This window comes from Ailuropoda melanoleuca, chromosome 14, assembly GCF_002007445.2.
Source record: "Ailuropoda melanoleuca isolate Jingjing chromosome 14, ASM200744v2, whole genome shotgun sequence".
NCBI classification, from domain to species: domain Eukaryota; kingdom Metazoa; phylum Chordata; class Mammalia; order Carnivora; family Ursidae; genus Ailuropoda; species Ailuropoda melanoleuca.
In genome coordinates this window covers 105721237-105738633 of record NC_048231.1, presented here as the reverse complement: position 1 = coordinate 105738633, position 17397 = coordinate 105721237, and the positions used below count along the sequence as shown (strand labels likewise).

Sequence of the window (17397 nt, the reverse complement as noted above, 5' to 3'; positions counted from 1 at the left end):
AGAACTGACAAGTACAGTAAGTGCAATGAACAATTCCCTGGAGGGAGCTGAAGGCAGAAGGAAGGATCAGCAAACTTGAAGACAGGACAGAAATGGTCCAGCCTGAGGGACAGAGAAAAAAAAACTGAAAAACCGCAAGCAGACACAGAGGGATCTGTGGGCCCCAGCACTCAAATCAGCATACACACTGTGGGAGTCCCAGCAGGACTGGAGACAAAGGGGCGAAGAGACTACTTGGAGAAATAATTACTGAAAACATCCCAGATGTGATGAGAGACATGCAGGTAAGCATCTAAGAAGCACAAAGAGGGTCAAGTCCAAGGAAGACACAGAGACGCACTCCGAGACATATTATAACCAGACTTTCAGAAAACAAAGAGAGAACCATGAAAGCAGCAAGAGAGAAGAGACTCATCACATCCCAGGTATCCTCAGTAAGATTATCTGCAGATTTTTCATCAGAAACTTTGGTCAAAATGCTGTAAGAAAAACCTGTCAACTGAGAATCCTATATCCAGCAAAACTGTGCTGCAAAGTGAGAGAGAAACCAAGACATTGCCAGACAAGCAAAAACTGCGGGAGTCAGTGACCACTGGACCTTTCCTGCAAGAGCCGCTCCCAGGAGTCGGACAGGCACAGAGAAGCCGTGTGCGAAGTAAGGTTTCAGGCAGGGCTAACATGTGACCAATTATAAAAGCTAAAAACCCAAATGTAAGACCTAAAACTATAAAACCCTTGGAAGAATACTAAGGACAAATGCCTCAGGACATTGGATTTGGCAGTGATTTCTTGGATTCGACAACAAAGGCACAGTTAACAAAAGAAAAAATTGACAAATTTGACGTTGAACAGAACTACAAATGTTGTACATCAAGAGACATAATCCACAGAGGAAAAAGGCAACTCACGGAATGAGAAAAAATACTTGTGAGTTATGTATCTGATAAGGGATTAACATCAGGAATATAAAGAATTCCCAAAGCTCACCAAACAAACAGAACCTGGTGCAAAAAAGGGCAAAGGACTTGAACAGATGTCTCTCCAAAGAAGATGTCCAGGTGGCCGGCCATTAGGCACTGAAAATATGCTCAACATCACTAAATATTAGGGACTTAGAAATCCAAAGTATGCGCTCCCACCTCATAACCATTGTGACGGCTACTACTGAAAAATCAGGGGTGCACTCGGGTGGCTCAGTCGGTTAGGTGTCCGACTCTTGATCTCAGCTCAGGTCTTGATCTCGGGGTTGTGAGGTCAAGCCCCACATTGGGGGTGGGGGGAAGAAAAAGATAAAAAGAGAATCCAGAAAACAACAGGTGTTGGTGAGATGTGGAGAAACTAGACCCCTGTGCACTGTTGGTGGGAATGCAAAATGGTACGGCCATGTGGAAGACAGTATGACGGTCCTCAAAAAATTAAAAACAGAACTACCATATGAAGCAGCGATATGTATACTGCAGGGAATATACCCAAAAGAATCAAAAGGAGAGTCTCAGAGAGAGATTCGCGTCACGTTCATAGCCGCAATATTCACAACAGCTAAAGTGTGGAAGAAACCCCCACGTTCACTGATGAATGAATGATGAACAAAATGTGCTCTGTCCACACAAAAGAATATTATCAACCTTACAAAGGAAGGAAATTGTGCAATATGATACAACACGGGCGAACGTCGAGGACATTGTGCTACGGGAAACGAGCCACTCACAAAAACACAAATACTGCAGGATTCCACTTATGTGAGGTTCTTAGAGGAGTCACAGTCAGACACACAGTAGAATGGTGGTTGCCACTGGCTGAGAGAAGGGGAGAATGAGGAGTTATGTTTTAATGGCACAGAGTTTCTGCTCTTCAAGATGAGAAGTTACAGGGACAGATTATAGGGGTAGATGCACAACAATGTGAATGTATTTAATAAAATATCACTAACCAATATATTTAAAATTGGTTAAATGGGGCACCTAGGTGGTCAGTGAGTTAAGCATCTGCCTTTGGCTCAGGTCATGATCTCAGGGTCCTAGGATCAAGCCCCATGTTGGGCGCTCTGCTCAGCAGGGAGTCTGCCTCACTCTCTGCCCCTCCCCCTTCTCGTGCTTGTGCTCTCGCACTCTTTCTCACAAAAAATAAATTAAAAATCTTTAAAAAAATGGTTAAGATGGTGCAATACTGTGACTTATGAGAAATCTGTATTTCATCAGATGATTCAGGTGACCAAATACATATATTTCTCATAAGTATGTGGTCCTCATCCATGGTTCTAGCTCTCTGCTCCCCAAACCCTCAAAATTTTCTAAGCGTTGAGAGTGACAAAGGTGTCTTTTGTTAAGGATGGTGACTTCTGGAACCCACTCACTCAAGGGCAGGGGCTGCTGCCAGGAGGTCCAACCATGTGATCAGAGGGCTGGAACTTTCAGCCCCACGCCTGACCTCTGGCGGGGGGAAGGGGCCTGGAGGTTCAATCAGCCAGTGGCCAATGATTTAATCGATGGTGGCCATGCAAAGAAACCTCCATAAAACCCCAAAGGACTGGGTTCAGAAGCTTCTGGATTGGTGAACACCTGGAGATTGGAAAGAGAGGCTGTCAGGAGAGGGCATGGAAGTTCCACACCCTTTCCCCAGACCTCTCCCTGTGCACCTCCCCATCTGGCTGTTGGTTCTTACCCTCTGTCATATCCTTTAACAAACAGGTGAACGTGAGCGTTTCCCTGAGTTCTGTGAGCCGCTGCAGCCAATTATGGACGAGGTCACTGGAACCCCCAATCTGCAGCCAGTTGGTCAGAAGCACAAGTCACAGCCTGGGACTTCTGACTAGCGTCTGAATTCGGGGGGCAGGAGGCAGTCTTATAGGACTGAGCTCGTAACCTCTGGGATCGTATGCTATTTCCAAGGTAGACAGTGTCAGAATTGAGTTGAATTCTCAGACACCTTGCTGGTATCCTGAAAATTGCTTAGCCTTGTGTGTGTGGAAATCTCTCTATCCCACCTTGGACTGCGTCCAGGAACTCTAAAAGAGGTAATAAATTTTATATTATGTGTATTTTAACACAGTAACAAAAAGGATACATTTAAAAATTAAAACCATTCACCAGCCTTGAAAAAAAAAAGACGGCAATCAAGACGGTGTGGTTCTGGTGAAGGAGCACACACATCAGTGGTGCAGAACAGAGCCCAGAAATAAGCCCCCATTTACACAGTCAGCTGCAGCAAAGGAGCAGAAACCGTCTCTCCAGGAAATGGCGCTGCAACCAGCAAATACCCACACAACAACCGCATCCAGACAGACCTTACAGCCGTCTCAAAACTTAACTCAAAATGGGCCACAGACCTACATGTAAAATGCAAAACTATACAAGTCCTGGACGAAAACACAGGAGAAAACCCAGGTGACCCTAGTGTAGCGTGGTGACCACTTTTCAGATATGACACCGAAGGCGCGATCCAAGAGAGAAAAATGCAATGAGCTGGACTTAACTAAAATTCAAAACTTCTGTTCTGCAAAAGACAGTATCAAGAGAATGAGAGAAGACAAACCACAGACTGGGAGGGAGAATGTTCGCAAAACACACAGCTGACAAAGGACTGTTATTCAAAATATACGAAGAACTCTTACAACTCAAAAATAAGAAAACATCCTGATTAAAAGATGGGCTAAATACCTCAACAAAGAAGACACACGGAGGGCAAATAAGCACACGGACAGGGGTGCCACATCATCCCGTGTCATCAGGAAAACAACTTACGATCACAAGGAGACACGACTGCACACCGATGAGAACGGCCCGAATCCAGAGCACTGACAGGGCCCAGCGCTGCTGGGGTGGGAAGCAGCGGGACTCGCACTCGCTGCCGGTGGGGATGCAACACAACGCAGCCGCTGCAGAAGACAGTCTGGCGGTTTCTCTGCAAGCTGAACATGACCGTACTGTATAATCCAGCGACTGTGCTGCCTGGCATCTACCTGAAGGAGGTGCGAACTTAAGTCAACACCGAAACCTGCACACGGATCTTAGGGCAGCTCTTCTCAGAACCGCCAAAACCCGGGAGCAACAGGGCTGTCCTTCAACAGGTAAATGAATAGACGGTGCTGCATCCAGAAAATGCAGAAGTATTCAGCGCTAAGAAGAAATGAGCCGTCGGCCCAGAAAGACATGAAGAACCCTCACACCGCACACCACTCAGTGCAAGAAGACAGTCTGAGATGGCATTACGGAAAAGGCAAAACTATGGAGTAAACAGAACGATCAGTGTTTGCTGAGGGACGAATAGACGGAGCACAAAGGAATTTTACAAATATCACCATGAAGGAAAACACTCTTTATGATGCCATAATGGCAGCTACGTGTCTCTGCATTTGTCCGAGCCCACAGAGTGCGTCCCACCAAGAGGGAAGCCTCACATCAGCCGTGGACTCCGGCTGACAGCGATGTGCCGGGCTGGTCTATCAACTGCAACAAACGTGCCACTCCACTGGGGTCTGCTGATCATGGGGGAAGCAGTGCATGTTTGAGTGCAGGGGTACGTGGAAAATCTCTGTACCTCCCTCTCACCTTTTTGAAAACTTGTAATTGCTCTAAAAAAATAATGTCTGAAAATATATTTTAAAAATGCATTCAGATTAATACAGAAATATATCAACCAAAATATTATAAAGTTAATCCTTTAATGAGTCCACTATAAATGTATTTTCTCTTCCTTATGATTTTTTTTTAAAGATTTTATTTATTTATGTGACAGAGAGACAGCCAGCGAGAGAGGGAACACAGCAGGGGAGTGGGAGAGGAAGAAGCAGGCTCATAGCGGAGGAGCCCGATGTGGGGCTCGATCCCATAACGCCGGGATCACGCCCTGAGCGGAAGGCATACCCAGGCACCCCTCCTTATGATTTTCTTAATAACATTTTTTCTCCAGCCTACTTTGTTATAAGAATACAGCATGTAATACATAGAACATATAAATTGTGTTAACAGACTTAATGCTACTGGTAAGGGTTCAGCCAACAGGAGGCTATTGGTAGTTAAATTTGGGGGGAGACTGAAGTGTTATGTGGATTTCCAACTGCGCGGGAAGCGGGGGGGGGGGCAGGGGGCAGCGTCGGGGGCGGGGAGTAAGCAGCCCTAACCCCCAGGTTGTTGGAGGGTCAACTGCACAAACATGTGATCTCTGCAGTAAAGAAACACGCACTGCAGCTAACCGGAACCGCACTACAGAAACCCACATTTACGCTGGTATTTGAGCACCTGCAGAGACGGAGACTCCCTGTACTTGCACTTTTCTCATATTTCTATTTCAGGGCTCCCTTCTGCCGTCTATCAGTGTTGGCCCCATCCATCAACTTCGCTGACACTCTACTTCTGATCGAGCAGCTCAGCACCAGTGCGGCTCCAGCGAACGGCTGACTGCACGCGTGGTCGCTGACCAGCGCTTGCGCTGTGACGGTTATCGGCCAACGGCACTTCCTCTCCACCTCAACAGCTAATTTCATCAATAACTTATCTCATGGCCTTTTCCCTTTCATCCAGAAGACAGCAAAACAGAAACATTAAATAAAAGGTTTTTACAATATTTTAAACTAGTTATTTACTAGTATTGATGGCGTATGTGTCTTAGGTGAAACGGGTTTTAACTTTAAAGGAAGATACAGAAATCGTAAGGTTACTGGTAGAGGGAAAGAGGTGAACCTCCTTATAAAAAAAGCCCGTGGCTGCCCCCAGGCTGTAGTCACCCAATAAAGAGGGGGCCTAAACTTCCAAATGTGGTGGCTTCTAAGTTGCTTAGATTCAGAAGACAGAACCAGACGATGCTGGTTGAGTTTTCTGATCTCTAACAGAATGTATTAAAAATCACTTATCCAGGGGCACCTGGGTGGCTCAGTTAAGAATCCGACTCCTGATTTCAGCTTGGGTCACCATCTCCGCACTTGGCATGGAGTCGGCTTAGGATTCTCTCTCTCTCAGAATCTCCCCTTCTCTCTCCTTCTCCCTCACCCTCCCAAAAAAATAGATAAATAAATAAATCATTTATCCATAAAGCAGCTGAAATAGCATGGTTATTTAACAGTTAAATTGTTAAAATAATTAAAATGGTAAAAATAAACTATTAGATATTTATAATTAAAACAACAAAAATAAAACTGGATAGTGGTGGGGAGGCTGTAAATACTGATAGATGTTAAGATATTTACTGATAGCTTCAAAAATAGAAGTAAAGATTTAATGAAGATTTTGCAGCAAATGCAGCAGTGCCACCACTTGCACCGTAACACACAGGGCGCGGCTGCGCTCCTCCTCACACAGGTTTACACACGGCTGCTCTTCCACATGCACTCAAAACCCACACAACACCCACTACACTGAGAACACTCTTCCAGGGACCAAGGGTCCTACTGACCCTAGTAAGTGTTCTGTCTAATAATTAGAGAAGCAAATGAGCAAAATCAGAAGGCGTAAAACAAGTTCTGGGAGACACATGTAGTACAGGGTTGACGAGTAACCCAGACTCAAAATTCTAAAACAGAACCTACACTCAATCATTTGGGGCACACCGATGTCCTATTCTAGAAATGAGATGGAGGGGTTTCTGTGAAAGTTAGAGGGACAGGAATTCAGCTGGAAATGTAAAGCAGCTACAATCTACATTTAAGGGAAAGATGACCCGTAGCAGCCAGAAAAGTCTCCTTAACAAAGCAGTGTAATACTAGCTCTGTGAGTATAACTGTCTTTCCTGCCAGGATTGGGATCCCTCTGAACATCAGGGGCCAAAGGACCACAATTACAGAGACCACTGGCGGTTGGGAAGAAGGAGGGACAAAGTGCCAGGAAGAGGAATTCGGGGACGTGGGATTTAATACAAGTACACTTCTTTGGGGCCTGGCTCATTTACACAATACCCTTCAAGGATCGTTATGGGGAGAAACTAACAGAACACTTCAAACTAAGAAGAGATAAATATGGTATCTATTTTCTTGATTAGAAACTGTTCCACACCCACCCCTCAACAAATATATGGAGACATATATGCACAATAAAAAGTCATTTCTCTCTGAAAAAGGAGGCTACTAATATTTACTGAGCATCTACTAAGTGCCAGTCCTGGCCTATATATACCTGAGATCCCGTCAGACAGTCGGTAGGGAACATGCCCCTCTCTCAAGCGCAGAGGTGCACTGCCCCGAGGTCTCCCTGGGATGGGCAGGATGAATGGCACAATGCCATCAGGAGGCCCAACTGACTTCAAACCAAGCCCTCTGCTGTACAATCACACAGAATTCACCACAGTTGATTAGTGAACACTCTGAACTGGGTCATACAAACACCAAAAATTTTATTTGAGTGCTGGTTGTTGTTCAGACATGTGTTTCTTTTTTAGTGACTTGGCTGATCTAATTCTGTGAAGCCCATTTACCCTGTAGCATGTTCCCGCCATGTCCCTGACCAGATTTTTATTCCTGGGTTTCTAGGGGCTGCTCCTGGCCCCACATCAACTTCCTGTTGGTCAAAGTGGTGTCTGAACTCACTTAGTCAGATGTTCACCCTTTACCACTGGAGACACGTGGCTTGGAGGCTCTCCTCCCCAGCTGGGAAGCTGGTTCGTGACTCTGCCCCTAGTTCAGTCAGGGATGGACCAGCAACTTGCAGGTTGCCTCTGTCCACTGCTGGGACCACAGCCATGGTTTTGGCACACGTACAATCTTCTAGACCAACAGGGAGGCATGGGACTCTGTTTCTAAGCTCAGCTTCACAGGAACTACCACTGGGGTGAGCAGCACATCCAGACACTGTACTCAGGACCCCTAAGCCAAGCAATGCTTTGGCTCTGCTGATGGATGTGTATCCTGGAGAATCTCGTCAAGACTGTCCCACTCCGACTACTCCTGAGCACAGGAGACTAGCACACGCAAGCAGCGTGGAGTGTGGTCCCGTGGGAGTCCTTTCGGCTCTTTCCCTGGCTCCAGTGGTCAAGTTTCTCGCTGGGCTGCTGTGTCCTTTGTTGGTACGTATCGTGGGTCCTCCCTTTGAGCGAACAGCCACCAAGCTCTCCATTGTTTTCACCACCACCCTCAGGCATGAACTTCAGCAAGGCCTGCAGGTTCTGGGCCAAGGCACGGGAGAGTGGAATGGGACAGCAGCCGGCTGTATCTGGAGTGGCACCTTGCTTGCTTGTAAGTAGGCGCTGGGTTAGGTACGGAAGGGTTGTGGTAGCCCCTCCAGGCATGTTACTTCTGCCCTACAAGCTAGCTGGTGGGGGTAACTAGCTGGGGCTCCATTACTCCCAGCTTGTCAAAACTGGGCAGAGCTTTTGCTTCTGAGGGGGAGCTGGTAAGAAGGGAGGCCCAGTCCACCAGACCTGGGGAAATGAGCGGCTAGTGGACATTCCTTGCAGGGGGATGCCCTGGCCTTAGCCTGGCAATAGCAGGGATATGGAGCCAATCCCTCAACTCCTGGCTGAACTGGCTTGGAGGAGAAGCTTCTTCCCCATGGAGTCAAATGCCGCAGAATCAATTTGTTCTTACTGAGATCTCTGAAGGATATTAAAACAATTACTCTCAAAAGATACATAACTGAACACTTAGGAATTCTCTTCAATGGAAACAAAAAAAGTCCTCTAGTGCTTTACAACCAGGGGTGATTTTGCACCCTGGAGGGCACTTGGAAGCTTGTGGAGACACTGTTTGTTTTCAAACCTGGGCAGGGAAGGGGCTACTACTGGTATCTAGTGACTTGAGGCAGGAATACTTACTGTTCAGCAGCCTACAGCACCTAAGACAGAACACCTCAGGGAAGAGTGCCGTGGCCCCACGTGTCAGCCATGCTCTAGGCTCCTGTTCCTGGAGCACAGTGAAGAGCCAGTCTTGGGGCTGAACACTAGCTCTGTATCTTACTCACCAAGGTTCCCTGTCCAGTTACCTCACCTTGCTCAAGTTTTCATGTGCACAGGGAGAGGGGGGAACAGGACTGCCTTGAGAGCTGCGTTGTAAGATTTAGAGGAAAATCTACTGAAGTCCGCCAGCAAGTGCCACACGCCGGGGACTTATTCAGCTACCTCTTTCTCAAGTCTGGAGAACTGGTGAAGGTAGACATGCCAGAACGTTGTCTTCACCAAGCCTCGTCCAGGACACCTCTTACACAATGTCCTAACACTAAAGTGGGTCTGTGCTAACCCACATGCGTGCTGGCCTCATTGTCCCTTTAGCCCCCTGGAAGAAACTGCAGTCCTGCACATACCACCAGCACTGTCTTGCTCTCTTATCACTTTTCTCCACCAACCAGTGCACCTTCGACTAATCAGAGCTCAGGATCTGGAACATGCCCCACACAAACCCTTCACCAATGACACTTCCAACCCTTGTGGCTGCTCTCTGCCGCTGGCGCGAGTGCTGCCAGCACAATTCCAGGAGCCTCACAGAGGCCACGTCACTTTCCTAAGGCACCGAAAGATGGAGAGCTAGGAAATGACTTCTGGGTCATCTACTGTATCAAGTGAAGACTTACCCAGGAGACCTCTGTCTGATTACATGTAATTCGAAGGATATATCTAAATACGTAAATACGTTTTGTTACACATTACTTGTCAAAAGACCAACCACAAGGGGAATATTTTACAAACTGGTTTCAACTTTAAAAAAGAGTACAAGAAAATTTGTAGTGGATGTTATTTTACAGTAAAATCGTTTTCAAAGTTGGGTTTTTTCCTCTTAAATATATGCATGTTTATATACATGCGTGTGTGTGCTTGTATGTGTTCTGATACAAAAGTGACTGCACAGGGACCAAATTCTAGATTCTGTCTGACATGTACTTTGAGCTGTCAATGCCAACAGCTCTGCTCTAGGTTTGCTTTCTAAAATAAAAAATTAGGAGGGAGAATCTCTAGAGTCTATTATATTTCAAACATAGAATGTTTCTAAAAGTGAAAGTAAGACCTAGGTTCTGTACACTTACTAAACACTGGAAGCAATACAGTTGTCTTTCTTTAAGAAAAAAAGGACATGCTTCATGTTAAATAGTTATATGCTGTTCCAAATATTTAGGGACAATATACATATTACTTATCTTTGAGTACAGTTAACATTACTAACCTCGCAGTAACTGGTAAGATTTAAAAAGAGAGAATGAACTGTAGCAAAATCGGAAGTATGGCCAACCTGCCGTGTCTTACACATACTGTATCTAATAGTGTTTAACAGAAGGACCAGCTTCGATGGAGGCCAGTGAAGGCTCAGCAAAAATGAATTATTAAATTGGTCTGCTCATATCCCGTTACAGACTTCTTATGAATACTTGATTTTATTTTGTATAATTGACAAGAGCCGACAGGAAAGGACGGTTTAATGACAATCAAATGAAGATCAACTAGACTATGTGTCACACAGGAGAGCTGCATCAAGTAGTGATAAAGTAACTGATGGGACACGATGAGACTGAGCACCAGAGTCTGTCATACACCGTGATAAGTTATCCCGTAATATTAGTAGATTGTCTGCAACAGTTCATGAATCCAATAGCTCTGCAGGAGATGGGTACAGTATATGCCCAACAAAAGAAAAATAGACATTGACTTCGCATATGTAATACCAGATCGTTTGCCATTAAACTTAATTTCTAAATCATTTATATGACTTAATGACTCTGCATGAAATTTTTAAGCTGGTGGGAAGATGAATAGCACCAAAGAGGGAATGTGGATGAGTACAGTGTCATTTACCTACCCCTGCCCACTAACAGGTGACAGCTGAGCTATTGTAATATGTCCCAAACACTTAAACTATAATGTCATCACTTAGGAGACAAGTGAAAAAGATATTGGCATTTATAAGAGATTGATGAAAATTAGTTCTAAAGCATTAATTTCTCTTAATACCACTAAAAGAATTGTGTGCATTCAGGAGATATTTGATCTGAATTAAGAAACTGATGAAGCAATTGATTAATTAGAATTTAAGCCATCAGTCCCCAGATCCATCAACAGCTTCATGTGCATTCTAAAAATTAGATGCCGGCCCCACAGAAGGCCCTGTGTTAATACACAGTCAATATGACACCACAAAGAGACTCCCTGAACTGCAACTGTTCAAGCTCGGACACACCACACAGATTTAAGACTTTTATACTGGCTAGAGTTTGAAAATTTTTATTTTAATAGACAATGCACTATCAGATTCTTCTGAACTGAAATTGAAAAGTAATAAAATAATATCAATAGTGTTAGTTGATACACAAAAAATTCTGAGTATGTGTACTTTTGAAAACGTGACAATTAAAAAACTTAAAACAACCACTCGCAGTTGCAGAAACAGAATTTCCAAAGCTAAGAATTCCTGATGTGGGCAATATTATGATACACATTTGATCCAGCTGGGAAGCTATTTGGTACACTTTAGAAAAAAAAGAAAACCAGCATGAAATAGCAATCTGACATTTTAATATCTGTATCTACAATCACTGATGGTTTTAAAAGTTTAAATTTGATAGGAAAAAATAATAAAACTGAGAAATATAATAGAAATGTAAGCTTGGGGCGCCTGGGTGGCTGTCAGTTAAGCGTCTGCCTTCGGTAAAGTCATGACCCCAGGGCCCTGGGATCAAGCCCTGAGTCAGGCTCCTTGCTTGGCGGGAAGCCTGCTTCTCCCTCCCCCTCTGCTGTTCCCCCTGCTTGTGCTCTCTTTCTTTTTGTCAAATAAATAAATAAAATCTTAAAAAAACCAAAAAACTGTAAGCCTAAACAGACTACAGTAAGGTCCTAAGTCAGATCCAGTAATAATCTTCCAGGAATATGTGAAACAACAGCAAAATAATGTACATGCTGCTATGTACATTTTTCTGGGGAACAAGGTGATCATTCTTAAGATGCTCAAAGAGAGGGGCACCGGGGTGGCTCAGTCGGTTGAATGGCTGCCTTGGGCTCAGGTCATGACCCCAGGGTTCTGGGATCGAGCCCCACATCAGGCTCCCTGCTCAATGGGGAGCCTGTTTCTCTCTCTCTCTCTCCCTCTGCCGTTCCCCCCGCTTGTGCTCTCACTCTGTCAAATAAATAAATAAAAATCTTTAAAAAAGATTAAAAAAAGAGATTCTTGAAGAGATCCAGGACCTCCAAAATATTAAGTATTGTTACACTACAACATGTCCCCATAATGTGAAACCCAAGGGAAAACTAGAGGGAAAGAAAATATTTTTTAAATGTCATCAGTTTAGACATGATGTTATTTATCCAAAGCTGACATAATACAGAGTATCTCATTTGCCGAACGCTCTCATGTTCTTTTTTTTTTTTTTTAAAGATTTTATTTATTTATTTGACAGAGATAGAGACAGCCAGCGAGAGAGGAAACACAAGCAGGGGGAGTGGGAGAGGAAGAAGCAGGCTCTCAGCGGAGGAGCCTGATGGTGGGGCTCGATCCCATAGCGCCGGGATCACGCCCTGAGCCGAAGGCAGACGCTTAACCGCTGTGCCACCCAGGCGCCCCAAACGCTCTCATGTTCTATCTCTGTGTTGGCTGTAAGTCATTCAGAGGCTGAACAACTAAACCTGCTGCTGGTCACATGATCTTCAACAAGGCACTCATACTGTTCAGCCCTCAGACTCCTTCTTCAGAAAACGGATAGTTCTCACCTCTTCCAGTTTTGAAGTGCTGGATTTCCTTCATCTTTTATCTCCTAACAAAACTTGTATTTCTTTTAAGATAATTATCTAAAAACCATTTCCATATTTAGGATAATATTCTTAATCTCATATATATTTCTACCACAATCATTAAAAGGTCAATTAATATAAAAGCACCTCTCAAACGCAAATATTTTTGCTATTCGTTATATTGAATACATTTAGAAACAAAGACAAACATCATAAACAAACAGATGATATAAACAGGGATGGCAATGTGAAAATCTCTGAAAATCCATTTCTCCAGAACTATAATGAGAAATCAGTAAAAATCATCAAAAGCAACCTTTTCAGAACTATGGAGAATAATCAAAGACTTGCAACAATCCCAGGTGCATTTATTCAAGAAACACGGCTAAATCGAGCTGAGAGCGAGCTGTGTAGTGTTCTGACTTGTCCCGTTCCCAAAATCTCTTCTCCCTACCGCACGGTTCCACAGTAGCCGAGAAAACTGATATTCTAGCAGCCACTGATGGGGACAATCGGGCTCGGGGCTCCTCAAATCCACGCCCAGAGAATTGTTGCCACCTGACCAAGTAGGGCTTTGCCCAGATTTGACCTGACCCAGAGCGCATTTATTGAGAACAGTGTTTTCTCTGGACTGTTTGTCAAAAAACAACCAGTGGCAATTGTCTAACAACACCACAGATCCCTCGGGTGGTGTTAAGACTGTGGTAAACAACAAGCTGACCAAAAAACTTAGAAGAAAACCTGGAAAATCAGATGACTTGAAGGAGGCTCTGAAAACTTCCACCACATTCCCGGGAGTCTCGAAGCCACCCGCCTGCGCAGAGCTGCACACACGCCCAGGAGGCGTCTCGTGCCTGGGTGGCCTTGAGGCTCCACCGAGCACGAAGTGGACGCAGAGGCAGAGCCGTCAACTGCCTGCCACAGCACTGCAGGTGTTCCGGGAACAGGAGCTGCTGCAGGGGACGGCGGACTGGCAATCTGGGGACTCAGATATTCCTCTCCTACAGAACCACCTGGTGACGGAAAAGGAGGGAGCTCTGCTGCACACAGTCACCCATGAGCCCATGAGGGAAGCCGCCATCTGGCACAGGCAGCTTCTAAGAGCACCCTAGTCACGTACACTGAGCCGGCACGGGGAAGAAAAGAGTCGAACGCTACCAAAGAGGTTAAGGCCAGGCCTGGACACAGTCAGCTGGCCTCCTCTGGCCAGACCTCAGAGCACAGCCCCATCTCACTGGACAGGTAAGGGAGTCCAGCTGTATTTCTGAGGAGAGGGAAACGGACTGGAAGAGGAGCCCTCTAGTCGGCTCCACAGGAAAAACAAAACCTTCCACAGAGTAACACACAATAAAGTAAATGTATCAAGTGTACTTAATTATTAGTGTGGCCGAACTCTTCTGTTAATGGCAGCCTCACCTTACAATGTAAATGACCATAACTAGAGTGGATGAAAAAACATTTTTTTTCTTTCTCAGGATATCTCTTTTAAAAAATGCTGTTTATACATGGAGGAAAAAACTAAATTAACAACTCTACTGCCTGGCTGGCTCAGCTGGAAGAGCATGCGACTCTTGATCTCAGGGTCATGAGTCGAGCCCCATATTAGGTATATATTATTTAAAAATTAAAAAAATAAACAAACAAATTAACAACTCTAAAATTTAACTTTGTCCTTTCTAGAGTTTTCACCACACTACAAATAATAATACATACATTGAGCTTCCAATAAAAAAAAATAAGATGCTGAGCTTCCTATAAAAATATTGTCCATTTATTCAACAAAGTCAGAAATGCAAGGCAGAAGGAACTTGAGTATCACCTGATAAACCTCTCATCATTTTGGACATTAAGAAAATGCATGACCAGTGTCTACGTCATATAATTAAGAATTGGCCAAAACGGATGAGACTTTGGGTCTCCCGATTTCCAACACACAGTTCTCCTTGACCACTTGAGGCTTCCATCTCATTTCCCCTTTTCCACCTTCTTCTTACTGGTGAAAGCTCAGGTCATGTAAGTATCATTTATCCTGTGAAGCCCACTTCAACTCACCTACACAAACTGTCTGCTTCCTCTCCTGTTACCCCATCCATCTTATAACTCCTCCGGTAGCTGTATAATCAGAGCATGACTGTCAATGTATGCATATCCACACGTAAGTAGATCATGACCTCTTTGAAGGGAACAACTCAGTCTTGTTCCCTTTGGATTCTAAGGGACAAGTAGGGCCTGGCACATAGTAAGTGGTAAATAAAAGTTTGCTGAATTAATAAAACTGCAAATACAGGGGCGCCTGGGTGGCACAGCGGTTACGCGTCTGCCTTCGGCTCAGGGCGTGATCCCGGAGTTCCGGGATCGAGTCCCGCATCGGGCTCCTCTGCTGGGAGCCTGCTTCTTCCTCTCCCACTCCCCTGCTGTGTTCCCTCTCTCGCTGGCTATCTCTCTGTCAAATAAATAAAATCTTTAAAAAAATAAATAAATAAAATAAAATAAAATAAAACTGCAAATACAGAATAGCAATCAAATTTTGAGCAACACCATCACTTAATTACTTAGACATCAATACAGCTTTGAATGAAAGCACTCATTTGATATAAAGGTTGTCACAGGATTATATTTTTTAAAACAAACATATACAGTAAAGATCATCATTTTAAGTAACAACAGTTAAATGTGATTTAGAATTAATGAATCCAATGTATTATCATTCAAAGAAAATTTTTTGTAAGAATAAATTTAACTTTTACCTTTCAAAATGAAAATTAAACTGCTAAAATACTAAATGATCAGCAATTTAAATAGAAATAAAAATACCTGCTTTTTCTGATGTCCTAAGAAATACCATGTCCGATGGAATTCTTTGATTCTGCAGAAAGTAATATAAAACACTAATTATCTACATGCAAGTTTATAAAATAAAACCATTCCATTACAAAGTAGAAATAGCTAGTAAAAACTAAAAAAAGTTATAATTAAATTTTTTACTGAAGCAATTAACATTACTAATTTGTATAACAATTTGTATAATTTATATTTAAATTCATTTTTTAGTTGGACTTTTTTACGATTCTTTCCCCTGTCAACAAACCATGAAAACAGCATTTGTGATGACCTGAAAACTGCTCCATTTCAGAAAAATGTTAAATATTGCCTCTCCTGTGGCCTCTTTGTTAACTAAACTCATACATAACAATATAGCATTTTTTGCCCCATAAAAAATTATGTCCTCCCTAGTAGACTAAATAACCCTAGAAAGTAAGAACAGGATTCTTCCAAAGCCTAACACAAAACAGAACACACCATAAATAAAACACTTACTAAATGCTGAATAAATGAATAAATGTACAACTGAGCAAACAAAAAAATAAACCCTACAAATTTGAGAGATATTCTTTTATAAAGCAGAAAGGGACAAAAACTCAAAGGTACTTATAGCATATAAACTTATACAAGTATTTGCTATTCATACATTTATTTTATCATTACTAATTAATTTTGCCAATTGGAAAAGCTATATCAAACTCAAGAAAAAATATACAGTAAGAACACTTCACACAATTTCATGAAGTACTTATATTTTTTGAGACCTAAGTAAAGATTTACCCACACATGACAAAGAAATGGATTACTTGTCAGTAAGCAAGCAATAAAAACAAATATAAGTCGTTGAAGGTGAAAACAATATGCTGTGGGATAAAGCTACCTCTTTCTAACATGAATAAAGAAGGGTCAATTACCAAGAATAAAGAACTCTTAGGTCAAAAAGAAATCACAATGGAAATTAGAATAAAAACTCAACGCAGCAAAGTATGTGAAACCATTCTGTCAAAGCCAAAGGAAAATGTTAAGAGGAAAATATATACAATTAAATGCACACAATATTAAGGGAAGCTAAAAATACAAGCTAAATATCCACTTGAAAGCAGGGAGGAAAAAGCCAATGAACCCCAAAGAAAGTACAAGGATGTAAGCAAATATGAAAACAAAAATTAATGACCCAGAAAACAAGTATTTAAATACAAGTAATGAACAGCAAGAAAGTATTTTTTAAAAACGCCTAATTCAGTAATAAGAAAAACTGTTAGACTAGACAAGCAAGTCAAGTTCTCTAAACAAAAACTTTCAAACATTATTAAGAGAAGTTAAATAAAACCTAAACACACAGAACCCATTTTCCAAAATCAGAATGCAAAGATGTCACATGCCCATCAACTGATCTATATATTACACAAACCCAATCGATATCTTAACATGTTTTTGGGAGGAACTGACAAGGTATTCCTAATATTTAGAGGGAAATGCAAAGGCCAAGAATGAACAAGACAAATGTGAGAAACACGGAAGGTTGAGTCCGCAATATAACAAAACTAAAATATTAAACTAGACCATTTACGACAAGATGGTATTCCACTAAGATAGGTAATTATACCAATGTGAGCACAGAGACTACAGAAGAGAGGCCCACACAAAAATGAACACTAGATCAATGAGAAAGGTGCTACTGCAGACCAATGAGGAAATTGTGGTCTTTTCAGTAAACAGCATTGAGAAGCTTAGATAGCTACAGGAGATGACAGGAGATAATAAGTACTAGAACTCTGTATCAATCAAAAGATAAGAATCTATTCCAAATGAATTCTGCGTCTAAATGTCCAAGTCAAAACTATAAAGCCCTAAAGGATATTATAGAATATTTTCATGACTTTTTGTTAGGGAATGATTTCTTCCCCACCAAACCTAACAAGACTTCTCCTTCTCCACAACCAAAAA

General features: G+C 42.8%; 1 protein-coding gene across 14 annotated transcripts in view; it reads right to left on the bottom strand.

Annotated features, from left to right (window-relative positions):
• The window catches only part of ATP9B (ATPase phospholipid transporting 9B (putative)), a 246726-nt gene that overhangs the window by 162795 nt on the left and 66534 nt on the right, over window positions 1-17397 (bottom strand). For all 14 annotated transcript variants that reach the window (XM_034642307.1, XM_034642309.1, XM_034642302.1 and 11 more), the window contains one exon: window positions 15442-15493. In XM_034642307.1, coding sequence (XP_034498198.1) covers window positions 15442-15493 — 52 coding nt within the window. The remainder of the gene's footprint in view (window positions 1-15441; window positions 15494-17397) is intronic.